The sequence below is a fragment of the Manihot esculenta genome, chromosome 11 (assembly GCF_001659605.2).
Source record: "Manihot esculenta cultivar AM560-2 chromosome 11, M.esculenta_v8, whole genome shotgun sequence".
Lineage (NCBI taxonomy): Eukaryota > Viridiplantae > Streptophyta > Magnoliopsida > Malpighiales > Euphorbiaceae > Manihot > Manihot esculenta.
This window is the reverse complement of record NC_035171.2, coordinates 3620207-3646774: the sequence shown is the minus strand read 5'-3', so window position 1 is coordinate 3646774 and position 26568 is coordinate 3620207. Positions and strand designations below refer to the sequence as shown.

The following is a 26568-nucleotide window of genomic DNA, read 5'->3' as shown; positions in this document are numbered from 1 at the left end:
TAAAAAATTATACTCTATTAAAAAATTTTATATTTAATAAATTTATTAGTAAAATATATTAATAAATTTTCATGACTTGAAAATTTAAATAATAAAATAAACAGTCCTATAAAATTTGAAAAATAAAAAAATAAATATTATATAATTATTTATGTATAATAATAAAATATAAAATTTAATTAAATTTTATAAAAATTTAAAAATTGAAATTTAACCAAAGCCTTAATGATCACTATGCACTCTTTTATTTATTTATTTAACGAAAAGCTCAAACTCGACTTCAAATCGCTAAAAATGAAATGGCTCGGTTTGTAAGGCCGAGTCCAGTCCAGGTTAGCTTCACTTGTTACTCTACGCGATGCCACACCTGAACAAACCTCCAGTGAGGTTAGTACTCCCACCCTCCTGGCCACAAAGCTACAACATTTTATGTGGTGTTCCTACCGTCTCTCGCTCTCTCTGTCTCTGTCTCTCTGCCTGCAATCAAAGAGGTAAAATTTACTGAACACAGTTTTTTTATATACCAATTCTTGCAAAAACACTCAAAGTTTGTTCTTTTATTCTCTTTTGTTCTATGATTTTTTTCAGATAGACATGGCCTCCATTGTTGCAAGCTTGCCTCCCCCAGCAATGTTTGTCCCTGGTAGAAGCACCGTTTTCAGGACTCTTCTAAAACTTCCTGTTTCTCCCATTAGAGGTAAGATATATAGATTGTAAAGGATATAATTTGGCTATTTTCCCACTTTAAGTTCATAAACTTAATGGTTCAGTTCAAGTTCAATTGTTCTTTTCTATTTGAACAAGCCAAACAGCTATTTGCTTGAGAGCTTGATTATTTAAATGGGGATACACTCTTTTGCTTTATGTTCTTGGTGGATACTGGAAGTAATACTGATTTGAATTAGGCACTATATCAATTTGAGAGTTAAGATTCCTTGATCGTTGCAAACAGGGGAAATAATTATCGGATTTAGGCTTCTGGACACTAACTTGTGAAGTTTTAGGCTGGATTGAGAATTGATTTTTGGACATATTTTTTTAGCTGTGGCTGCTTTGGGGGAAGTCCACAATGATGAGCAGAACAAACCAAAAAGAAAAAAAATCTAGAATTGCCTTTTGATGAATAACTTTTTATTTCCAGAAACTAAGCTAATGGTATTTATCAATAAGTTCTAGATTGGCTGCATGTGAATTCGAAATGAATTTCAAGAAATTTGGAAACCAGAAATCTAGTTATGTGGTGTTGAAGCTGCACAGTTATTATAGATGATTCTAGCAATTTATTTTCCTTTTTTTTTTTGTAAGAATCATGTATCTTAACTCTTCATGCAAGTGAAATAGTGCAGCAAGGAACCTGGATTGAATCCCCTCTTCATCCATGCTTTTCGACTTTTATTATTTTCTTCCTCATCCCTTGATAATCATGCATTGTAGAGAGACAAAATCAAGTGCATCTTGTTGTGAAGGCTGCTGGAGAAAGCTCTGAGTCTTCAACCTCCCTCGGCATTGTTAAGTCTGTACAGAATTTTGTGAGTCTCTCTCTCTCTCTCTCTGTGTGTGTGTGTGCATTGTGTGTTTGTGGGTGCGTGGCTGGAGGTTTATGTGTGTAATTTTATGCTCCGAAATATTCCTTGGTCAATTCATCTGTTTCCAGCTTTCTTTTACCATCATTCTTTCTAGCTTTTGTAGTGTCTACCATCCTACACAGTTGAAAACTTCTTCAATTTGTTGATAAGACTGAAGACGATGTTTGTTTTAAGATATATAGATGTTTTTACTTGTTTATATTGTGCATCATTTTAGTATACTGTCCATTAAAAATTTTTTGTGTTTCTTATACATCCTTGATTGATATGAAACAGTGGGATAAATCTGAAGACCGGCTGGCTCTTTTCGGTTTGGGTTTTGCAGCTATAGTAGGTCTATGGGCATCAACAAACCTTATATCAGTAATTACTTTGACTTTTTCCTTTAAACATTATAGATAATAGTATTTGCAAGATTGATCAGGTAGAGAGGCATTGGAGCGAAAAAATGATTAATCATAGAATTAGATGAATGGTAGAAAATAGAAATTGATAACAACAAGAGTTTAGATGATGCAGTCAATAGAAACAGCCACATAAAAATAAAATTATACATCTACTATTCTTTTCCTCTTTTGTTGTTACAATGATCAAATACTAGGCTAGCATCAATCTTCATTACAGCTCTACGTAAAAGAACCCCAATTTCGGTGTGCGTCTTGATAGTGGATGGAAAGGTGATACCATCTCATGAAGAAGAAGAATTGTTTTCCACATTTACAGGCAAAACTAGGATAGAAGTTTAAGCCATAGGCAGGAAAATTTTACTTATTTGTTTTATATTTCTGGCAGAGATCTTTAAATACGGATTCCCATCTCTTAAACACAATCAATGCATATGCACACACAACTTGTATTTTTACTGCTTCATCTGTAATGAGAATTCTAATATTTTTAATTAATTTCCTTGGTATTTAAAGGCCATTGACAAGTTGCCGGTTATCCCAAGTGCACTAGAACTTATTGGCATACTATACTCTTCAGTGAGTTTATACAACTTGCAGCAATATTTATCCTTCTTGATGATTCATTAGGATAAGCTTTCTTTATTCTTTGCCCTCCATTGGTCTCTGCATTTCTTTTGTTTCTGAACCTTATAATTACTAATTTTCTTATTCTTTCTGTACTAACATAAACTTCATTATCGATTTCAGTGGTTTATATATCGATATCTCCTTTTCAAACCTGATCGGTAAGTAAAATTCCAGTAACTTTCTGCTTTCTTACCAAGTTAATAACATATTCTCTAGTGCTCGACTGTTGTATATTTAATTCGCTCTTGCATAGTTAAAACTGGATTAAGAAGTTAACATGGAATCCTTATTTTGGAGTAACTTAATGTTTGATTTGATCCCATTTTTGCTCACAGGGAAGAGCTAATCCAGATTATCAACAAGTCAGTATCTGATATCTTGGGCCAGTAAATCATGAGTGTAACTTTAGAACATGAAGGTTTTCTTTATTAATTCGCGACACATCTGTATTAGTATCAGTGAATACTTGACCAAGTAAAATCAATTATGCTGCCTTTCATTTTCTCACACCGAGTTATTCCAAGAAGTTCATGAAGAAACTTTGTTTATAGTTACTTTCTGTGTGGAAATTGAGAATTGTCAAATAATAGGGCAAGAGTTTTGAGCTGCACTTGTTTTAAGCTGTAGATGTTGAGGTGTTTGTGAATTGGGTGATAGAAGGGCTAAGCCTTCTATGAGCCATTTGATTCTTTTTGTTTGCACCTGTTTGGTTCACAGGAAATTGTACATTTCTCCATTTCTGCAGACTCTTGATTTGAAGAAGTTTAAAATTTAAACTTAGTGGATAATCTATGAATATAGATAAAAATCAATTTTAAAATTTTAAAATCATTACATGTTTTTTCATTTGAGGAAGTTTTTTTCATTAAGTAATGAATTTTTCGTAATTAATTAATTTAAAAAATAATCATTTTATAAACTTTCAAGATACAGATGATAAAATTATTTAAAATTATCTTATATTTTATAAAAAATAAATTTATTTTATATGTGGATTGACATTTAAAATTTAAGAGAAATCACTTTATTTTTTTTATAGACTTTTTGGTGCAAATTATAACTAATTAGTTTGATGCTTTAGATATAAAAAATAAAATAAAATAAAACATCAAACTTTTTAGTAAAAAGATTAAATTTAATATTTGGATAACTTTATTTAATTTTTATAATTTAAGAAAAAATTTAAATAAAAAAGATGTGATATTTTTTATTTTAATATACAAATTATGAGTAAATTTAATAATTTGAGAGAGCCAAGATTTTTATATATAAATTAGTTAATATATTTAATTTTTGAAAATTTAAAAATATAAAATAAGTTATTGAAAAATATTTTTATAGTACAAATTATTTTGTGTGAATTAAGGAGTGTAGGTTAAAAAAAAGGATAAACTATAATTTAGTCTCTCTGATTTAGTGAAATACAATCTTTCGTCTCTTTATTTTAAAAAATCGTCAATTTAGTCACTGTGATTTTTAAAAACTATGTCATTGGTCTCTCCCGTTAGATTTTCAGTTAAATCACCGTTAATTTTAGTTAAAAGACTAAAATACCCATATCAGCTTCTTCTCCAATACTTTCGACGACTTTATATATTTTCTTTCTTTCTCTCTCTCCAAAAAGAAAAAAAAAATTCTTTTCCCTTTTTTATTCTGTGATTTTTATCGCATCACATCTTTGCTATGGTGTTGAAGATATGAGTTTTGCATATTCAGCTTATTAACTTGCAGGTACTTTTTGTTCTTAACCTTATAGTGGTGTTTGAACTGTATTGGATTAAGTAGAGGGTTTGATGTAAACCGATTATCAACAGAGGAAGCAAAAGAAGGAGTAGTAATGTCATCATCAAACAGTGTTGTGTCGTCATTTCAGATGGATTTTAGGATTAGAAGTAGAAGCTATAAAAGAGAAATGGAAGCCATTGATGCCGAGAGCGCGAGTTCTTGTTCCTTTCAGATTCAAAAAATCCTCACAATAGCCCTAATGCCACACTTGTAATTTTTATTCAGATATTTTCCCTCCCGTCCGCCGCTGGTATCGGATGAGCGACTGATGACCGACTGAAGAAGAAGATAATGGGTTTTGGATTTTTGGGGTGTGGCTGTAAAAAAAGAAGAAGGGTTTTTGGGGTGTGGACGTAAAGAAGAAGGGAATGATATTAATAATGGGTATTTTAGTCTTTTAACTAAGACTAACGGTCACAGTTACGGACTAACGTCAACGGTGATTAAATTGACGATTTTTTAAAATAAAGGGATGAAATATTATATTTTACTAAATCAGAGGGATTAAATTATAGTTTAGCCTAAAAAACCAACTAAATAATATCATAATTTATTATTATTATTATTTGATGTTAATATTACTATTTGATAGAGGGATCCCGTCGCCGTTACATCTTACAACCAAGAGAATGTACAATTACAGACGAGTCAGATCGACCCTGGGGTGTGAATTTCTACACCTGAACTAACCATCTGTGACTCTCTTCCTCGCGCTTCCGTCCCTTTCCCTTTATCACTACCGGATAATCATCACCAGCTCCCTCAATTACACAGGGAGCATCCCCAGCTATGATTCGAATCCCATCGCATTTCCAAACAAAAGGTTTCAATTCTCGATCTCTTCCATTTTCTCCCCTCTCCATCTCTGATGACATTTTTATCCTTTTTTAAACTCCATTAGACGGATCTTCTTGTCTGCAATGGTGCTTTGTTAATCAAGTTGTATTCAGCTATCATGCTTAGTGTTGCTCTTGTTTGTTTTTCCATTAAGATTTAGGTTTTTTTTTTTTTTTTCCTTTTTAATTGACACTTCAATGGCTAATTTTTTATTTTCCGGATGCATCCAGCTGCGTTCAGATCTTGATAGAGGTTCGACGTGCTTTTTTATCGGCGTTCACTTGATGATCCTGGTTCTATATTATAATTGCTTCATTGTTGCATATATTTGTGATCTGTTATTTGATGATTTTTTATTTTTATTTTTTGCGTTTTGGGAAAAAATTATGATGTATTGAGGTGTAAATGCAGGAGTGAGTATTGGATCGAGTTCTTGAATCGGTTGCCGCTTAAGAGATGGCTTGGTTTAGCGGGAAGGTGTCCTTGGGGAACTTCCCGGATCTTGCTGGTGCAGTGAATAAGCTCAGTGAGAGCGTTAAGAATATTGAGAAGAACTTTGATAGCGCTCTTGGGTTGGAGGAGAAGCCCGATTCTAGCAGCGAAGGTATTCTTATTTATTGTTATTGTTCCATTACTTGTTAACAAAATATAACTTATTGGTGGTGCCTAGTTTAAGCTACACTATCATTCATGTGAAAGTAGTGGTTCAAATTCTAGGCTGACATAGGTGATCTTGTTTTATTCAGTAGAAGGCTGTGATTTACCAGTGGAATGTTGGACCTAAGAGCATTTTGTTGAATTAGCCAAAATAATTAGTTTTCCATATCCATATTAACATTCTACTGGAATATCAAGGTTCCTGTGCCAGAAATAATATAAATTTGGAAATTCACACAAGTTAATGAATAACATAGTCTGCATATTTATACATGGAATTGCAATTTAGAGATTGATTATATTTAGAATCCTTCCTATTTGCCTGCCAGCTTCAGGACTATGGCCTGGTGCGTGGAACTCAGATGAGGATAGCAATACTGAATCTTCAGCAAAACCTGGATCTTCGGAGAAATTTTCTAGAGTTGAGGAAGACGAGACACAAAATTCTGCCAATGAAAAACCTACAGTTGAAAGAGAAAATCAAGTGCTCAAAAATGAAAAAGAAGATGAGAATCTGAAGATTGCAGGAAAAGAAGATGCTGTAATTTCAGACACAGTCCAACCTGAGTCTGAATCACAATTTGTACCTGTTGAACATCGTGAACCTGTCATACATGATGTTCAGACGTTAGATTCAGTTGGCAATTCACAGGAGAAGCAGATCTTAGAAATGGGCCCTGCTGAAAGTTCAGAGTCAGTAGAGGTCAAGACAGGATCTGTTCAAGTTGATCAGGATGAGGATGATACTGTCATGCATGATGAATCATATACAGTTGTTGATAGGAATGAGAGCAAAGATGAACATAAGATGCAAATGGAGGAGGTTGTAAAAGAAGGTTCTCCTGTTCTGGCTGAAATCTCAAATGATGCTCAATCTGAGGCATCAAGTGATACTCAAGCTGAAGTTGCAATTAATCCATCTGGTTTTCCAGTTACTGCTGAAGAGACGCAGATGGCTTCTGAAGTTTCTTTCCCTACTGCTGTTCTCTCAGATGAGGCTTCGGAAACAGTTTCTGATGAAAGTGATGTTAATGTTAAGACAGTTGGAGATGTCAGGCAAGTCAATGATGGTGAAATTGATGCTAAGGAGCAACGTTTGAGCTCAGAACGTCTGAGCTCAGCGTCAAATGTGTCTGACTCCTTAGATTCACTTGTTGAACTAGAGAAGGTGAAGATGGAGATGAAAATGATGGAAACTGCATTGCAAGGTGCTGCAAGGCAAGCTCAGGTATTTCGTGTAGTGCAACAAATGTTGTTCATGCAAGACTTGAAAATTTCCCTCTATCCTGATGCATTATCAGGGAATATTGTCATGTTCTCTTGTTTTGTTATGCATCTTGCAAAAGCCTTTTATACTTATTATTGATTCTCCCACATTGAACATTAATCCAATTCTCTTATGAATTTTTCAGGCAAAGGCTGATGAGATTGCGAAGATGATGAATGAAAATGAGCACCTGAAATCAATGATAGACGATTTGAAGGTCACTATAACTTTTTTTTTTTGTTCCTTTGAACAAAATATGCCATTTATGTAATAGTTTTCAATTAATTGAAATTTTTTTACTCTGAATTAGCAAATTGCATTTTCAATTATTTATTGTCGCAATGACTTTATTCTATTTTTTTTTTGGGAATAATTTGTAGTTGTCTTAAAAGAATCAGTTGCCTTATTAGTGCTTGTGACTGTTCAGAATTAACATACTTCTATGATGGTTGAATTCTTCCCTTTATTTACCTATTTCAGTTCCAATAGTTTATGCTCCCAGTACTTTTTCCTTCATAGCTTGAAATTTAAACTTTTTATAGTATTATTCTCAAATTGTCACTTTCTTGTTAGTGTAATGGGAGAAGAAGCTCATCAAGTGCTCATGTCTACTTGTGATTTGTTGGGTTGCCTCATTTATCTTAGAGAAATTTGTTCAGTTTCCATAAATTTTATGTGCAAGCAGCAATTTCATCAACTCTCACTCTCTCTTATTGATAATGTGCATTCTATGATATGTGAATACACTCTCTTTTCTATCTCTGAGCTGAATGTTAAAATTGATGGCTAAATGTTCTGGAACAGAGAAAATCTAATGATGCAGAAATTGAGTCTTTAAGAGAGGAATACCATCAAAGAGTTGCAACCCTTGAAAGAAAGGTATTCTCTCTCTCTCTCTCTCGCTCACTGTGTTACCATGATGAAATCTACTATGTTTTTTAGTAAGCAAAAAAAATCTCACTTGGATTTAGAATGTATGAACATCTGCCGTTTTTTTATTTGCTATTATAAGCAACAATAGCTGTTGTTCTCTTGGTTTTACAGTAAATGAGCAGTTGTTGACCATCTTATATGTAACTCAAGAATCAAGATATAACCAAAATGAAGATGGGAGTTGTGTAAGCTGTTGTAATGCTTAACGTAGAAATAATGCCTAGTAATAAATTGTGCACTGCAAGTTCTTAGCCTTTCCATGCATAATGTATTCATGAAATACAGTGCTAATATAATATGTAATTTGACTATATTGCCAAAAGCCAGAAAGAAGTTTTAGCTGATCCTTTGTAGAACATTTATCATAGTATCATCCATGTTAAAAAAAATGATGGAAAATAAGGTGTTTCATGTAGAATATTTATAGGCAATACTTGAATTTTGGTGATTTCTTAAGTTTTAATTCTATTTGTAGCCTGGTGAAAAAAAATTTATGAAGCAGACTCCATTTAATTAGGAATCAAAATTTAGTTGCTTGAGGTGGATTTTCTGTATACTTTCAAAATGGAGAGAATCTATATTTGGGTGAAATCATCTGATTTCCTATATTTTAATTACTGCTGCGATTTAATTACAAATTGTAAGTTTGGTTACAGGTTTATGCCCTTACAAAGGAAAGGGATACACTCCGGAGAGAGCAGAATAAGAAAAGTGATGCAGCTCTACTTTTGAAGGAAAAAGATGAAATCATCAGTCAGGTTATGGCTGAAGGTGGAGCTATGAAAATCCCTTTTTTCCATTTTGTAGTGTACTGGTTGTTCTCTTTGATGGAAAAGCATGCTATAATTTTTGTACCATTTTGTGAGCATTTTTTTTTAAAGGTACGTGAGGTTAATTATTTAGGCTTAGGCTTGTGTGGTTTAGCTTGTGAAGAAAATTCATTATTTTTTGTAAATTTGTCTTGCATACAAGTGGTGACACTCTTCTTTTAGGCACCCTCAGAACTTTAATATATTTCTGTTTTTCCAGGTGAAGAACTTTCAAAGAAGCAGGCTGCTCAAGAATCTACAATTAGGAAATTAAGATCTCAGGTATTTACTGGCTTAACAGTTCTTGGAACTTTTAGTTTTTAATACCACTTCACTGTGCACCTGCCTCTCTAATGTAGTAAAAGTTTCTTATGTTTTATACTCTTTTTATGAAAGCTTAGATTAGAGAGCTTGAAGAGGAGAAGAAAGGCTTGATGACTAAACTTCAGGTAATTTAATTCAGAAATGGAGTTTCGATAGCTAACATTTCTAATTACACTCCTCTCCCTGAACTTAAGTCTGAATTTGTGATAAAATTTGTGTTTATGTTTGGTATTTGGACCATATAATTAAAATATTTGTGCTCAGATAATTTGCATAGCATGATTCTAGCATGTATTTTTCTATGAGATTCAAACTTTTAGTTTGATTTGACGTTGTTGTAACGTTTCCAAAGCATTGCTCAGTATCTTATGATGTCAATTACTTGGAGTAAGCATTTACGTGGCTTGAAATAAAGACAATTTCCATGAATATTAGGGTGAAGGAGAGTTCCTTGCAACTTTTATCATTTTATCTGGCTTTTTCTTCCGGTTTCATCTTACAAATTATCTGCAAACTGCAACATGAGAACACTTTATGCGTGACTGGTCAGTTCAATTTAGCTTAAGGTCATTGTTTCCTAGAAACAATTCTTGTTGAATTTTGTGAAATTGCTCTGGTCCACTTCCAGGTGGAAGAGAATAAAGTAGAGAGTATCAAGAAGGACAAGACAGCTACAGAAAAGTTGCTGCAAGAGACAATAGAAAAGCACCAAGCAGAACTTGCAGGGCAGAAAGAGTATTATACAAGTGCTTTGACTGCTGCCAAGGAGGCTGAAGCATTGGCGGAGGCACGTGCTAATAGTGAAGCCAGAACTGAATTAGAGAACCGTTTGAGGGAGGCAGGGGAGCGTGAGAGCATGCTGGTTCAGGCACTTGAAGAATTAAGACAGACTTTGAGTAGAAAGGAGCAGCAGGTTTTTTCTCATTTTTCTGAGATTATTGATTAGGTTTCATTTAATTGATTGCCATAAATAATGGCTAGTTTTACTTTTGGATTTTGTAGGCTGTTTTTAGAGAAGACATGCTTCGCAGGGACATAGAAGACCTTCAAAAGCGTTATCAAGTGCATTGAACTTTCTTCATTGTGCTTTAAGTGATTTTTGCATTATTAGTCATTAGTTTTTAGTTCTTATATGTTGTTTTGCTTATTCTCTTAGGCAAGTGAGCGCCGGTGTGAGGAGTTGGTTTCTCAAGTTCCTGAGTCTACAAGGCCTCTTCTAAGGCAGATAGAAGCAATGCAGGTATGTTTGATATTTTCCATCAGCCTTTAGAGCTTGCTGTGGGAAATGGTTTGTTTATGAGTTCTAACTTCTTTCATCAATTGAACAGGAAACAATGGCCAGAAGGGCTGAAGCTTGGTCTGCCGTTGAGAGATCTCTAAATTCTCGACTCCAGGTTCCTAGACATATTTCAATTATAATATCACACATTCAGAACTTGTAAATATGTAATTTATTAATCGCTGTGGCTTCTCCAGGAAGCAGAGGCCAAAGCTGCTGCTGCTGAGGAAAGAGCGCGATCTGTGAATGAACGTTTGTCGCAAACCCTATCACGAATTAATGTTTTGGAAGCTCAGGTTTTTTTTTTCTTTTTCTTTCTTTCTTTACATGAGCAACCTAGTTTTTGTAATGGAGCTTAATTGATGTAGAACAAGCTCTAATACCAGATTGATATGTATAAGAACACAAAGTTAGAGAAACAAATTCTCAGGAAGTAAGAAAAATAAATTCTCAATAATAATATCATAATAATCTCTCTAATAAAATACTAGAATACATGGGTATTTATAGTTTATAAACTAGTGGTATTAGTAACTAATGACAAATACTAAACCAAAAGAAATTAGGAAAAAAATTAGGAATCCCATATCAGCCTAAACTGCCTAAATAAAATACTGTGCAAGTAACAATAGATTTTTAAATAATATGAACTTCCTAATTAATAGAATACTGAAGTTCCCAAATTTACGGTAAAGCTAAATTAAATTATTCGTACGTATGTTATTTATTTACTGCATTGTTAATATAATTAATGTTACTGAAATCATTCATGGTTCAGATTTCATGTCTTAGAGCAGAGCAGACGCAGTTAAGTAAGTCCCTTGAAAAAGAGAGACAGAGAGCAGCTGAAAATAGGCAGGAATACCTTGCAGCCAAGGAGGAGGCTGACACTCAAGAAGGTCGTGTGAACCAACTTGAAGAAGAAATTAAAGAACTTAGGCAGAAACACAAGCAAGAGTTACATGATGCCCTGATGCACAGGGAGCTTCTACAGCAGGTTCTGCTTTTATCATTTATCTTTTGCAGTATTTATTCAGTTTAAGGTTTCATGACTATGTTTATAAAATATACCTTCTCTTGTCCAAATTTTCTTTGTCAACGACTATTCATTGATGCTGTGGAGAAACATGCTTTACTCTATACATTTTGAAGAAATAAACAAAGAGATGGGGGAGAAGTTTAATTTTTCTCCTGGAAGCCAAACTTTGAATTTGATGATAAGAAATAATCTTCACATTAGAAGAGAGCTTCTTTGGAGGCTTATCTAGTTCATTTTTGAAACCCTTATGCATCTGTAAGAGACTTGTCTGGATAATGGAAGTAGTATCTTTATCATCAAATGTATAAAATTTCATGTTTCTTCCTGAATTAAGCTATTAATTTATTGTAGGAAATTGAAAGGGAAAAAGCTGCTCGATTGGATCTGGAAAAAACAGCTTGTATACATTCCACTGCTGCATCTGATCAAACACCAAAGAGCAACTCTGGTTTTGAGAACGGTATTGTTTTGCTTTGCTTTCCATCTAACTTTTCATATTTGCTGCATTGTTCATATATGTTTTGTTGCATTTCAGGAAACATGAAACAGAAGCTCTCAAGTGCTAGCAGCCTAGGCAGCATGGAGGAGAGCTATTTTCTGCAAGCATCTTTGGACACATCTGACAGTTTCTCTGAGAGAAGAAATCCTGGAGAGGTAACCATGAGCCCATACTACATGAAGAGTATGACACCTGGTGCTTTTGAAGCTGCTCTTCGTCAGAAAGAGGGTGAACTTGCATCATACATGTCTCGTTTGGTATGCGTTATTCCTCTTAAGATGTTTTTGAAAAAATTTTGCTCACCACTTATATTCATTCTGTATGCTATCTTGTACTTAATGGGCATGGCATCTACAGAGTGTCAGAGACACAAGAGACACTGGGACAATTCCATGGGGTTTATGGGGATATACCTTGTCATTCTATTTCGTATTCAGCTGATCAATTATTTACTCTTTTCTGTGATTCAGACATCTATGGAATCAATCCGCGACTCTCTTGCAGAGGAGTTGGTTAAAATGACAGCACAGGTGAGTTTCTACAAGTTATTCTAAGCAATCATATTTATGATACAGGTGATCTCCTATCTTTGTCATGCTTTTTTGTGTCTTCTGATTTCTTATTATGTATTTAAATGCAGTGTGAAAAGTTGAGGGCAGAGTCTGCCTTGTTGCCTGGCGTTCGAGCAGAACTGGAAGCATTAAGGCGGAGGCACTCAGCTGCACTGGAGTTGATGGGTGAACGTGATGAGGAGGTTTGTATGCTAACCCAGTTCATGATTGATTGCTTTGATCTCAAATAAAGTGTAGCCTTAAATTGTTGTAGATTGAGGTGTATATATTATGATGCCGTATTTTTACATCCTGTATTCCAGTTACATGTTTGAAATGTGCTGAACCTGCCTATTGACTTAAACTAGTCTCCAGCATTATGGATTCCGATACAACTACTGTTTCACCTCAAAACCTATGACTAAAATTGTTGTTCTGAAATTAATCCTGGATTATATCGAAAAGATTAACCGTGTTAGTCCCTGCTGTGCTTATTAAGCTGCCAGAGGGCCTATCTGTTACCTTGTTAGGAACCAGAACCCTAACCAAGAATTAGAGAAGAATTAGAAGGAATAGAGGAAGAGAAAGAGAGCAATTGAGAAGAACTGTGAGAAGAGAATTTGGATAGAGATAGAGAGAAATTATCATATTTCTTGGCAATTATGGAATAGAATCTTACAAGCTCAGATCTACTGAGATTTATAGCTATTCTCAGTAACTGTTACACACAAGTCAACTTAGCTCAACAACTGTAACAAAATCAGTTATTATCTCAACTGCAAAACTCCTTTTCCTGCCAAGTCGTTCCTTTTAGAACTTCCAGACTTCCATTGCACTTTATTCCTAATTTCTTCCTACAGTATGTAACAATCCTCTGGCAGTAATGCATTTCTCTACTGGACTGCTGCATATCTTTTTTTTCACGTTCTTACTGCAGCCTGTGCATTGTTCTTCTCACCTACTGGAAGAAGCAAAGGTTTTGGAAACAATGACTTGGGGAGGGGGTGAAGAAAACTAGAACCAATAATATGCCTCTTTTTGTGAATTAAAAGAGGAGAAATAATGCATAAAATGGAATATTATTTCATGTTATAGGCTCAGAAACAATGGATGAGACGAGGTAATATGAATGATAATATGGTCCTTTGGTGAATTGAAAGGGGATAAAAAGAATGGAGAAAATGGAATGTAATTTTATTTCATAGATATGGAGGCATTTTGTATAACACTTGACTAAGAAAATATATAAATATTGGGAAATATTGAAGATAAAGAACAAAAACTTGAGGGTTGGTAACTTTCATTTGCTTATTGTTATTGTTTTAGCATTACCAATCAAAAGTTTTATCTTAGAATCACCTTTTTTTTCCCGTCATATTATACTTAATTTTGTGCAGTGAACCTTTTTCTTTCTTTTTTATTATTATTTTGAAAGTGCATTGGACCTTTCTTAAAGTAAAAAATCAAACCTTATTTTGAATCTTTGGGTCCAATGAGTGGTAGTAGTATCATTCATAGAAAATATAAGCATGCAGTTGCAGACTGCTGGATTCTTTTTATACTGATGGTGAAATTTCTTGATATCCTTCTGTTTGTTTCTTTGGATTTTCCTTTTTTCTTTTCCTTATTGACCTACTGAAAAACACTGATGTATGTACATAGCACTCCTCAGTATGTCCTGATTAAGAGAAATTCTTATTTATTTCTAGTTGGAGGAACTTCGTGCTGATATTGTAGACTTGAAAGAAATGTATAGAGAGCAAGTTAATTTGCTTGTGAACAAGGTATTTTGGCCTACTTAACTCTTTTATTAACCTCCAAGAGGTCTCCAAACTTGTCCATTCTTTGATTTATGTATACTAATTGCTCTGCTGCTTGTATTTATTGACAGATCCAAAGAATGAGTCCATCAATGGTCAATACCTAATGAATTGACTCGTGACAGATTTTATCAACTAGTGGGGGAAGTTCATGGTATAGTTTATCGCGCATTCAGTAGACCCAGTTGATCATTCAAGAGTTCTTCCTCTATACACATTATGAATTGAGTTGTTTGGTCAAGTGTTTTGACAGGAGATATTCAGAGAGCGTAATTTCATAAAAAACATGGAAGTGTATTGTACTGTATTTGTTGTATAAAAGTAATATGAACTAGAAATTTGTTTCCCGGCATGAAGATGATTCTTAATTATTTGATTTACTTGCCAATAATTATAAATATTTCATTGTTTTCTTGTCCTTTAGCATAATTAAAAAAAAACTTGTGCCACTGTTGTGCATAGCCTCCAACTTGTACTTGCAAAGGAAATTATTACATGTGATGGGGCTGTCGATCCCTTGCTGTTGGTTCACCTGCGTACAGCAGGAAAGGTCATTATGCCTAACACCACCTGTATAGGCAGGCTGAACTCCAGCTTCGGAAAAACAACGTATGCACTATGAGCAAGACAGAAAAACTTGGTATGCGTGATCTTTTTCTTTTGGTTAAATGTATAATTGACAATTGATCTTTACATAAAAAATCAGTTTTTATTGTAATATTTTTGTTATTAACATTTAATACATGACTTATAAATATGTAATTATTTAATTTCTAAAGATGAGTTATAGATTGCAGTTATAGTTTATAAAGTTTAAAATTGTAAGAGTTATATCTTAAAAATTTTATGGGTTAAAGAATTATATATTCTTATAAATGTTAGTGATTAAAAGTTAATAATAAAATATTAGGATGTCAAACTGATTTATATGCCCCTGTTGGCTGTTGTTTTTCAATAACATGTACCGCCTCGCGTTGACAGTAAAACAGAATGCTCTGGAGGCTCGTTATTATGGATTCAGGAGTGCAATTTCAACACGTTTTTACTTGTGTGGGTCAGGTTTATGCTTTGAGGTCACAATAGTTGGTGCCAATGATAAGCCGTAACCTCGGTTACTTGGGTCCAGAGTGGTTGCACAAAGAGCAAAAGCCAATATGGCCAAGCTTTGATGATGATGCTTATGCTTTTCCATTGATTACCAATTGACATTAGTTATTCTCTCCATGCATCACTCAGTTGGATGACAAGGGTGAAGTTGCATGTTTCTTTCTTGACAGGCAACAGTTGGAATATACTCTTTTTCATAGGAACTGTATGCAAAAAGCATAAAAACCAAAGAGAAAACCATGGTAGAATGACATGTGGCAACACCTGAATCATTCGCTGTTCTCTTTCCTCAATTGCTGAAAGATGGGAAGAGCCCGTCTTCCTCTTTGTAAAAGCACTGTTATCATTCTTTTCATCTTCTGAAATTTTACATGTTACTTTTATTACAAAATGGACATAATATGCTAATAAAATTATTAACCATTAAAAAGTTTATTTATTCATCATATAATATAATTCTTTTTTACAAAAATCAATATTTATTTTGCTCATACGAAAAACAACATTTAAGATTGATAAACTTAGGGTTTAAGAAGCTTGAAATTTCATGCTATTAGCTAATTTAATTATTTTTATAACAAGTAAATATTTTATATAATAGTTAATAACTGTATGTAAATCAGACTTTATATTAAATTCTTTTACAAAATCATATATCTTAGGATTAAATTAAAGTTCTTGAATCACATGCTTTGCTGGCTTCTTGGTTAGTCAGCTTTTCTTTAGTAGGAATTGATGTAACTATTAATTAAGATCAAATCATATGGTTAGCTCCTAATGATGATCAAAATAATTAGTCAAATGTTTTTTTCACAAAACAAAATTTATTTTTGTTTGTTGGGCTTAGATTATCTCTCTCTTTTAGTTTTGTTTTGCCATCGTGTCAGCACATAAATGGACAACTCATAAAGATTTCATAGGAAGAAAACACCAGATCCAACTCCCTCTGAGAAACAAGCAATCACAATCCTAAGTGACAGGTGTTACGTGGCTAGCGTCTCCTACCTCTCTCCCCTCTCCCTTTGCTTCCTCTGTACTAGACCAGTTATATAACCACCACCAGCTGCGCACATTAGTACTGCTTCTCTTTCTCTCTCTCTCTTCATTTTGGAGGTTTCTTTCTCCTCCTTTATGTGAGCGGTTTCGAAATCCTCGCTTCAGATTTCCGTGTCATCAGTTGTAACATGAAAGCTGACGCTTCTTTTATTATTAAGTGCATGAATAAGATCTCTGTTGATTAACAAAAAATTATCATCAATAACTTTGGCGCATTTTAGCCACCTCTCCACAATTCACCATTTCTTCGTATTCTTCTTCTTCTCCTTTCTATCCACCCTATCGCTAATCGTTTAGGTACTGTCTCTCTCTCTACGTTTATATGGAATGTGGCTTCGTGTTTTGTTTGCTTTTGTGAAAAGCTTCCTCTGATTCGTTGGTTAATTGAAAATGGTCCAATTTTATTTTTGTTGATACTGATCTTTGAAATGGTAGTCTTTTTTTCCTTTTTCCAAGCTTTCTCTGATGAATTTTATTGCGGATGGAGTATTTGTTTTCTTTTAATTGAGAAATCTTTAATTCTAAAAGAACAAAAATTATATAATGCACATTCATTTTTTAAAGAAAAAATGGACATCGTAATCGCAATATTCAAATACAGATCTAAAATGGCGGCACATTTTTTTGTATAAAACTATTAATATGTGTATATGTGTGTGTTAATTTCTGAATGTTTGTATTAATGGTTGATCTGTTGGTGACGATGGTCTTGCAGTCGGTTGCTGAAAAACCCACCTGTGAATTTTGGAAAGAGTTTCATGTTTACTATGAGAGGGCGTCATGGGGACATTGCTTCCTCGAGGTACAAGCGTGTTCCTTCAAGCGACTTCATAGATGCCTATGATAAAGAAGAAAGTTCAGGTGTGTAATCGAATTTCTCTGTATTCAAATCCGTTAAGAACACTTAAAATTATATGCTTGGTTATTAGTTTTGTTAATTTAAAGTGTTTGATGTTTACTACATGGGCAATTTTCTCTCTGCCTTAACTGACCTCACCTAGCGAAATATAGCAAATTAGAGCTTTATCGAAAATCACATTTTGGTTAGGAGACCTTTATTTTTAATTATTATTTAATCTGATGTGGCAGTGCATTTTGTCGTTCCAGTCTCCAAAGATCTGTAGGTGTACTTGATATGAATAATTAACTTGCAATAAAAATTGTGCAAGTTGCTTGGAATGAGGATTTTCTTTGACGATGTGTGTTTGTTTAACTATTGTTTGCTTTATTAATTAATAATCAAGCCGCTGTGTGCAAATCCAACCTTTTTATGGCTGGTGCTCCCCGAGTCAGAGGTTCAGCGGTAAATTCATTTTTATTTTCTGGAAAATCTGATTGAAAATCCCTTTTCTGACATGAGATGACCATCTAATTAATTTGTATAAACCAATTTGAGATTTTAATTTTTTGGAAAATCTGATTGGAAATCCGTTTTCTTTTCATGACATAAGATGACCATCTAGTTGATTTGTATAAACCAATTCGATAATTCCTTTAGATATAAAAACTTGTTCTCGTTTCTGCTGTGGACTATAGAACATTTGCTGAAAGGAACAGGCAAAGATATTGGACACCCTTCTTGGAGGCGTTCTTTGGTGCATGTACTGGTGGCAACACTTTCCTCTTTCTTGTTTGGCTACCATATTAGGTATGCACTTTTAAAACTCAATTCTAATTTGCTCTCCTTTAATGTTTCAAGATTCAACAAATAGTAGGTTATCATTTTTTCATGTACTAATGCAGTGTAGTTAATGAAACACTAGAAAGTATTTCTTTGGACCTCAGCTTTAGTGGGAATACCATGGCTGAAGGTATGTTGTGCAATGGAGACTAATATATAGACATATATATTATTTTGAAAATTATTCTAATGTGTTATTTTAAATCAAATGTAGGTCTAGTGGTAAGTACATGCCTAGGTGGTGCTTTCATTGGATCCATGTTCAGTGGCTGGATTGCAGATGGGGTTGGGCGACGCCGGGCTTTCCAGCTGTGTGCTTTGCCAATGATAATTGGGGCATCAATTAGGTATATGCTTATCTGCTTATGTCCGTCATTTGTACATATTTTTATGTTTACTGGTCCTTCTCAGTATCTTAGGATATTCAGTCTATATATTTGCAAATTAATGGAGCTTCTTCATTTCAGTTTTAAGAAGACAAAATTTTGTTTAGTAATAAATTTCTACAAAAAGATTGAGGCGAGAGGGTTCTATCAACTATATTTATATATATGCAGAAACCATTGAGTCTCATTTAGCTTTAAAAGAGCTGGATTAGTTTGTTTCTTTGTCACTTTCCTTTGTTTTAAATTTAATGCCTGATAATCTATTAGTATCCAATTTTTAATAATTCCTTGTGTGCTTATGGAGCTATTCGAATATAATATTGCAGTGCAACAACAAAAGATCTGAAGGGTATGCTTCTGGGAAGGTTTTTTGTCGGAACTGGGATAGGTATTGGTCCACCTGTTGCAGCTCTCTACGTGTCTGAGGTATAAGAAGAGTCAATTTTTTTTACTGCAATGCCTCTTGTGCTTTTTATTTCCCTCAAAATCTATTTTTCGTAAGCAGGTTTCACCAGCTCATGTAAGGGGTACTTATGGTAGCTTAACGCAAATATCAACAGGTCTTGGAATTATGGGGTCTCTGTTTATTGGGATCCCGGCAAAAGAAACTTTGGGCTGGTAATTTATGTTGACAGGAGATTGGAAAATAATTGATTGTGCATATGTATTGAATGCTATATTAAACTGTACTTATTTTGTTCAGGTGGCGCATTTGTTTTTGGGTGTCTGCCGTTCCTGCTGCAGCCCTTGCCCTTTTCATGGAGTTTTGTGCTGAGAGTCCTCATTGGCTTTTAAAGGTTATCTGGTCTCAACTTTAAAACATTTGCATCTCAAACAGTTTTCTTTTCTTTTCTTTTCTTTTTTTTTTTTGGTATTTTTGGCCTTTGTGCCTGGGTTTGCTTTAAGCGGGGCATGGTTGAGGTTTGTATGGTCCTACTGAATTTTGATCTGATTCGAGTATAGATACATCTTAGTTACCACATACTGAAATTTTGATTGAGACAACACTTGAACTTTTCTTTTCAGGATAAAGATATGTATTATCCTGTTCACCAGAAATTTGATAATGCATCTGCCATGGCGAGATTTCCCTCCTAGTTCCCTTTTTTTGGTTTAATACATTCAGAAGTCCCTTTACATTACAATGTTTTTGATTAATTTTTTGGGTGTCATCATCATTGTCGGAAATTCCAGAATACCTGCCAATGAATGGTCCAGCTCAAGAGTTTTATTAGTGTAATTCATTTAACCATTGATGTGATGAAACATTGTTTATCAAAGTGATTGCTAACATATTTTTCTGGAAATGCCTCAGAGGGGAAGGAGTGCTGAAGCTGAGACTGCACTTGAGAAGCTTTTAGGAGGATCACATGTCAAATTTGCAATGGTTGAATTGTCAAAGTCAGACCGAGGAGATGAGGCAGATAAAGTAAAGTTATCAGAGTTGCTCTACGGTCGCCATTTTAGAGGTACACTAGTTCTTTTTCGTGGTTGAATTTACAAATTAGTTTCCTTCCAGATAATTATTTTGACTTCTCTATTTGCAGTGGTTTTCATTGGGTCTGCACTTTTTGTCTTACAACAGCTATCTGGCATAAATGCCGTATTCTACTTCTCGTCAACTGTCTTTAAAAATGCTGGTGTTCCTTCCAAGTCTGCAAACATATGTATTGGAATCTTCAACTTATCGGGTATAGGAAGCTTTATCCCCAGACATTTTATTTTTTACTTTGATTTGACTGTTTTTTTCTAATCAGTTTATATTTGTTTCATCAGGTTCAGTAATTGCAACGCTTTTGATGGATAAACTGGGAAGAAAATTGCTTCTTATAGGGAGTTTTTCTGGAATGGTACGGATAAAACCTTTTGGGAATAAAGCTTGGTTGTTTTTATTTCTTTTGATGGTGGTTATGTCTGGTGTATGGAAATTATTTGCAGCATATTTTAACGTAAAATAAATGCATTGACCACAGTACTTCTCTAAGGAGGTCATTTTTTCTAGTTTGAGCACTCAATTGGGACTTAGGGTCAGGAGCAGAATTGGAGATAATCCGACCTTCATTCCTTTTTTTTTTTTTTATAAAGTGTCTATTCTGAGGATTAATTTCTATACTTACAGTACAAGCACACATTATGATTTTTTCTGGACAAAGTTACTTTGTTATTTGATCATTCACTCGAAACTGTAAACTGTCCAGAACAAGTTGCCTATCCAATGGAATTATAAAGTTATCTCTGTTCATCCATATTTATTATGGCTTTGAACAAAAGTAAATGGATCTTAGGTTCCCAAGCAAAAATATTTATTGACAAATAAGAAACAGGGGAAAGGAGATGAGGTTGTGAGTTGTGCACAAAGTATGTTGGAAACACAGTGGATATAATGATGTTTTTGGTTGTAAGTTCTGTATTTGATATGCAGCTGTCTTCCTGTGGATTCAGATACCTCATGTTTGCAATTTATGATGTTTTCATTCACGCCAGATTTGCACTTAGCAAAATAAATTGTTGACATTGTGTTGGTTTTTAACTTTGCGCGTTCTGCTGTACAGGCAGTGTCAATGGGTCTTCAAGCTATTGCACCTAGTCCATTTGTGCCAAGAACTGCTGCATTATATCTATCTGTTGGAGGCATGCTAATGTAAGTAGTCAATCACCATCACTTGTACTAAAAGATGAGAATAAATTACCTAAATAAACCAAATGAGCAACCAAGCTCATGAGAGTTTGATCAGTACTTTAAGATGGTTCATTATCTCTTTGAATTCATGAGTTAATGGGAATTGCGTGATGAATCCATTAGAAAAAGGCACCATTCTAGAATAGATTGGAAAACCTGGCTACCCAGAGCTGTAGGAATATTCTTAATATATGATCCCTAAATATAAGGAAGTTGCAAAATTTGTTGTTAAAAAGTGATTGAAAATCAGCCTTTGTCAAGGGTTGTCAAACTGAAGAAGATTGTTTGAAGCCTCTCTGCTCTCTTGATATTCTCTCTCTTCCTGGTCTGTACATTAATATCTGTTATTTGAAACATGAAACAGGTTTGTCTTGACATTTTCTCTTGGTGCTGGTCCTGTCCCTAGTCTACTTCTGTCTGAAATATTGCCAGGTCGAGTTAGGGCAAAGGCAATGGCAGTTTGCATGGCTGTGCATTGGGTAATTTTCTTATTCTGGTTTTCTGGTTATGGTTTTGTAACTTCTATCAGCAGATAAATTTTCCACTTTTTGCTGCTTTTTCACTTTGGGCACAAAAAGTTTGCACACGAGAAATTCTGTTTTACAACTCACAGTGAACTTTGGATTGACTTAGATGTTACTTCTCAGTTATCATTTTGTGGATAAAAGTTGGCATAATATGTTATCCCTATTATGAATTGCATTTAGTTCCATTGTTCACACTGTGGACCATTAGTGGTTGAAGTGCAACATTAAATATCCCAACCAGATTTAGGAAAGATTTGCAGGGACATAAGTGCCATTTATACAAATGCCTAATAAACCATCCTTAATGTTTGATCTATAACATTGACTATATTCAGAATTTTTATTCTTCAATTTGCGAATTTAATTCCTTCGATGTTGAAATCTATTATTTATATTTTGTAGTCCAGCTTAAGTGAGTTTGAGCTGTGCTGAGGAACTTGCAGACATAGTCTGCATTTTCATTATTTGTCCTCTCATTTCTGATTGATTTTATCCTGGCAAACTTAAAGAACTACTGTTATATTGTCGATGTACAGGTTGTAAATTTCTTTGTTGGTCTACTGTTTCTGCATTTGCTGGAGCAAATTGGGCCGCTGGTCTTGTATACAGCATTTGCTAGCTTTTGTTTGCTAGCAGTAATTTTTGTGAAGAAGAACGTGGTGGAAACCAAAGGAAAATCACTCCAAGAAATTGAGATTGCACTTCTGCCGTAAAGGTAAGTCTTTTTCTTATATTCATCCATTTTGGTCAGCTAGTACTTTTTCCTTTTAACTTTTTCTTGGCTCTTTAAACTTCAAATTAGCATTATAAGCGTATTGACCAATTATCTGATGATTTACAAATAATTATATTCAGTAATTACAAAATGAAACTGGGCAAGCATCCGTTTATGAGGCTTTTGTGAACTTTTAAGTTTATCATTACATTATTCATTGCCTGATTACTTGGGCACAGCAGTGTCAACTGAAAACTCAGGCAAGCATCCTGACCCTGTTCATTGCTTGGCAACTGCAGGAAGATAAGTAGATTTTTGGATGCTGAATATCCCTGGACATCTTTGCACGGGTTTTGGCTTTATCTATATCTTGAAGTGAGAAGCATATTGGCTGGACGGCGTATAGCTGGAGAACTTAGAAAAATAGAGACATCAGGTGCTCAGTCTGGGAATCCTGTGTTGCCAGTACGTTTTTGTGAGCACACGGGTGTTTCTTTCTATTCGAAATTATTGAAGCAATGTAGCATACGTATGTGATAAGACAAAGGGCCTTCTGCTGCTGTATATGTTTGGACCGAAAGATGTTGATATTAGCATATGCTCAATTTTCTGAAATGAGCTGACATGCTAAATGACACTATCGCCTGTAACCCAGTTATATGATTGAAAATCGCAGTTAAAAAAACTCCTTTTGAAGCTTCGAGAGTCGAGACAACGTCACTGAAAATATTTGGTATTGCAATTAGGTTTCATAGCACACCATTGGAAGGAAAAATGCCCACAAATTAAAATTTTAATATGACCATATAATCGGTTTAGCCCTTCCCTTTCCCAACTATTCAGCTCAAGGGGAGACCAAAGTACTTGTCATTGGAAATTCATTAAACTTTCAATGCCTTCGCAAAAAGCAAATTAATAATCAAATGGCTGCTTTATTTTCTTTAAAGTAAAGGATGTTTAATAAAATTGACGAATTAAAATTAAAATGTTTTATATTTGTTCGGAAATTTTAAAACATTTTAACTCATTCAAGTGGTATATTTTCCTACAATGTTATGAAGAAATTTATAATCCATTTCAATATAAATTATTTAACACATTAGAGAATAATAGTGATTTATTTATTAGACAAATAAATTTAGTCAAGCTAATTTGATATTGAATAAAAATAAATGAATAAGTAGAAAGCGGGTTGCTGTGGTTCCCAGCCCAACCCAGCCCCATGAGGTTGAGGCCAGGCAGATGACCATGCCCAAATATTAACGTCTGATGAATAATGAATCAAGAATTTATCATACGGACAGATTATCAGGTTCGCATTCTTCTCTGTTCTTCTAATGCTCTTTTGTCTGTTTTAGGAAATTTGTTGGAAAACTCAAGTGCAGAGTACGAGAAAACGTTCTTGATTAGAGCAAACAATAAGGACGGATACCAACTTCTTTCTCTTAAGCTAAAAATTTTCCGCCCTTGGCAGCTTTTGAACTCAATCTAGTTTTGATGTTTGATAAAATGCCTCACTGTTAATAGAAATCACATTAATATCACGAGATTCTTCTTTTATCTTCCAGTCGACTGGATGATACCGATTGACAATGGAAAGTATAGACGATGAGGTAAAGAAGGCGCGGGTTGTGGAGGCTCGGGCAAAAAATACACAATGTTCGGTGCACAGATTGTGGGAGTCGGTCCATCGAAGATTCTCAAGCAGATATTGCCATTCTTCCCATAAAGGTTATTATCACGTGTTATGTCGTATCAACCACGGATAAGGGAGGGCCAAGGGGTGATGGGTCTGATTAAATTTTATAGGAATATTTAGGTAGTTTTATTATATTTATATATAATAAAAAAAATTATTATTAAATCTTTATATATTTAAAAAATTTATTAGGTAGTTTTTTTTAAAGTTATTTAATTAAAATATTTTATATTTTATAAAATTAATTTTTTATCAAATAAATTCTATCCGCAGTCAAGACTATTTAATTTATTTAATTTTAATTATTTGTTTATTTTGTGCCTCTTTTTTTTATTTTTTTTCAATTTAAAAAATTTATTTTTCATTTTTAAAATTTTAATTTCAATATATAAATTTTTTAAAAAATTATTTATTTATTACATAATTTAATTTTATATGTTATTTTTATTAGTTTCTCATATAATTAGTTTCTAATCTATTTATATAATTAAAATTATTTGTTAAACTATCTAAATTTAGAGAAATTAATTTTAAATTTTTATAAATAAAAGATGTTTTATAAATAATGTTTTATTAAGTAATGAGTTTCATAAACTATTTAAATTTAAAAAATAATTTAATTTTAAAAATATAAATTTAATGGATAATAGGTTAGATAATTTAAATTTAAAAATATTTAAATATAAATTAAATATTAAATTTATAAAAAATAGGTTAGATTATTTAAATTTAAAAAATAAAATGAAAATATTATTTTTATAGATAATAGGTTTGGTAATTTAATAAAAAAATAAATTTTATAATAAATATTATATTAAATAATTATGTATCACAATTATAATAGAAAGAATTTTTTTTATAATAAATATTATTAGTCGATTTCATAATAGAATAAGAGATAAGTTATTCATAAATTATTTTTTATTTATATTGAAATATATATTTGTACATATTAAAAATAAATGTCTTATTAATATATTTTAATTAATAAAAAATAAATAAATTATAATTTAATTATAATATTTTATTAATATTTTATAAAATTTTTAATATATAATCATTTTATGTGATTATTTATTAAAATTGAACCCTCTGAACAAAATTTCTCAATCCTGTTTGGTATGTTCCGCTTCTGCTTTATGCACATGAATGTTATGTGGAATGAATTACATTTCTTAGCGCTTGTTACTGCTATTAAATTTCTGAAATCAGTCTTCAATATCTGGTTGAACCTAGGCGCTTGCGTATCCAATCCAAGGGAAATATAAGAAGTTTGGTGGTTGAATGATTTCTTATTTCCATTCTGGTTTAACCATTTTGCCATTGTGCTCAATCCTAATAGTTCTTCTATTCGCATTAGTTTCTCCCTTCAATGGAGTTTTGAGCTCACATCACCTCAAAATTCTGCTGCTCTTCGAATTTTGGTAGATGACTTTCAAACCGCACTGTTTATTAGAGGATATTGATGATAGCTTCTAGTCCAGGTTACATTCTTCAAACTATTGCGGCATGTGAAGGTTATGCCATTTGAAATTACAAATACCCATTGATGGTTTCAAATGGCTCTATTTTTGGAGAGAAACATTCCTGGCCATGGGAATTTTACAGATTTCAAATGGCTGATTCAGGTGCAAGCTGAAGCTGTATCTATGAAGAGTGATTTGAGTGAGAATGATGCCCCCTTCTCAACTTTCAAGGACTAACATGAATGTGTTTGGGCTCACTGGCCTACCCTTGTAGAAAGCTGGACTACTATTGTTGGGTTTATGTAGTTAACTTTCTGATGTTATTCTATTCAATTATGCTTCGAGTGTAAATACTTTAATTTTTGGTGGATGGTTGGAAGATGAACCTCCCTAATAATTTCTGTGGACTAAAAGAAAATCCATCAACAGCCAGAATTAATGAGTGTTGCTGAGGACTGAGCAAAGAGGTTACCTTTTGTTTTATCAATTTAATTTTCTGCTTTTACATTGGTGCACCATTTTCTTTTTCCACCTATGCTAATAGAGCTTAGTTTGATTAGATATAGTAGTATAGACTCAATTTATTAGCTTAATGCTCAATTTTCTTGTTTTATTATGATATTCAATTTAATCTATTTTTTACTTTAAAAATAATTCAGAAAATTTAATCTAAACTAAATTTATTTCAAAAATTAAAATAAACCGGATGGGATAACCTGTGAAGAACCAACAAATTAGTCTTGCAGTTGACCAAAACACCGTCGTTTGTGGACGTTGATATCTGCAGTTTATTGCTCACCCAAAAGCAAAAAGCATCTTCTCCTTAACCTC

At 33.4% G+C, this 26568-nt stretch overlaps 3 protein-coding genes across 11 annotated transcripts; all 3 read left to right on the top strand.

Annotated features, from left to right (window-relative positions):
• Nucleotides 1-354: 354 nt before the first annotated feature.
• LOC110625943 (protein CURVATURE THYLAKOID 1C, chloroplastic) lies at nt 355-3230 on the top strand. Its single transcript, XM_021771655.2, has 7 exons — nt 355-491; nt 589-697; nt 1435-1529; nt 1863-1949; nt 2507-2569; nt 2741-2778; nt 2956-3230. The coding sequence occupies exons 2-7, from the start codon at nt 595-597 to the stop codon at nt 3008-3010; spliced, it is 441 nt and encodes a 146-aa protein (XP_021627347.1). The 5' UTR covers nt 355-491; nt 589-594; the 3' UTR covers nt 3011-3230.
• A 1763-nt stretch (nt 3231-4993) lies between these two features.
• On the top strand, nt 4994-14832 carry LOC110625915 (golgin candidate 5). Of its 6 annotated transcripts, none has more exons than XM_043961738.1 (21): nt 4994-5228; nt 5473-5535; nt 5654-5846; nt 6235-7127; nt 7312-7383; nt 7971-8045; nt 8756-8870; nt 9129-9190; nt 9310-9357; nt 9861-10145; nt 10235-10294; nt 10389-10472; nt 10561-10626; nt 10709-10807; nt 11290-11508; nt 11902-12010; nt 12086-12306; nt 12520-12579; nt 12690-12803; nt 14310-14384; nt 14492-14832. In XM_043961738.1, exons 3-21 carry the CDS (start codon nt 5699-5701, stop codon nt 14525-14527), a joined length of 2841 nt encoding a protein of 946 aa, XP_043817673.1. In that variant the 5' UTR covers nt 4994-5228; nt 5473-5535; nt 5654-5698; the 3' UTR covers nt 14528-14832. The 6 variants fall into 6 exon arrangements, with proteins under 6 accessions (XP_043817673.1, XP_021627305.1, XP_021627302.1 ...); XM_021771613.2 differs by having other exon boundaries at nt 4995-5228; nt 5473-5494; nt 6229-7127; XM_021771610.2 differs by having other exon boundaries at nt 4995-5228; nt 6229-7127.
• A 1605-nt stretch (nt 14833-16437) lies between these two features.
• LOC110626037 (probable plastidic glucose transporter 3) lies at nt 16438-23268 on the top strand. 4 transcript variants are annotated; one of them, XM_021771767.2, is made up of 15 exons: nt 16438-16880; nt 17299-17444; nt 18120-18231; nt 18327-18394; nt 18479-18611; nt 18977-19076; nt 19156-19268; nt 19354-19447; nt 19966-20119; nt 20198-20341; nt 20427-20500; nt 21203-21291; nt 21695-21809; nt 22394-22572; nt 22872-23268. In XM_021771767.2, the coding sequence occupies exons 2-14, from the start codon at nt 17342-17344 to the stop codon at nt 22568-22570; spliced, it is 1476 nt and encodes a 491-aa protein (XP_021627459.1). In that variant the 5' UTR covers nt 16438-16880; nt 17299-17341; the 3' UTR covers nt 22571-22572; nt 22872-23268. The 4 variants fall into 4 exon arrangements, with proteins under 4 accessions (XP_021627459.1, XP_021627460.1, XP_043817466.1 ...); XM_021771768.2 differs by lacking the exon at nt 18327-18394; XM_043961531.1 differs by lacking the exons at nt 18327-18394; nt 18479-18611.
• Nucleotides 23269-26568: the final 3300 nt, after the last annotated feature.

Bases quoted from the DNA above. Each gene is read 5' to 3' on its own strand.
- LOC110625943 (XM_021771655.2), top strand. From the start codon at position 595: ATGGCCTCCATTGTTGCAAGCTTGCCTCCCCCAGCAATGTTTGTCCCT. The intron at 1,950-2,506 runs GTAATTACTTTG...TGGTATTTAAAG, and splicing joins CATCAACAAACCTTATATCA to GCCATTGACAAGTTGCCGGT. The intron at 2,570-2,740 runs GTGAGTTTATAC...TATCGATTTCAG, and splicing joins TTGGCATACTATACTCTTCA to TGGTTTATATATCGATATCT.
- LOC110625915 (XM_021771609.2), top strand. From the start codon at position 5,699: ATGGCTTGGTTTAGCGGGAAGGTGTCCTTGGGGAACTTCCCGGATCTT. The intron at 10,146-10,234 runs GTTTTTTCTCAT...TGGATTTTGTAG, and splicing joins TGAGTAGAAAGGAGCAGCAG to GCTGTTTTTAGAGAAGACAT. The intron at 14,385-14,491 runs GTATTTTGGCCT...ATTTATTGACAG, and splicing joins TTAATTTGCTTGTGAACAAG to ATCCAAAGAATGAGTCCATC.
- LOC110626037 (XM_021771767.2), top strand. From the start codon at position 17,342: ATGTTTACTATGAGAGGGCGTCATGGGGACATTGCTTCCTCGAGGTAC. The intron at 18,232-18,326 runs GTATGCACTTTT...GTACTAATGCAG, and splicing joins TTGTTTGGCTACCATATTAG to TGTAGTTAATGAAACACTAG. The intron at 20,501-21,202 runs GTACGGATAAAA...TCTGCTGTACAG, and splicing joins TAGGGAGTTTTTCTGGAATG to GCAGTGTCAATGGGTCTTCA.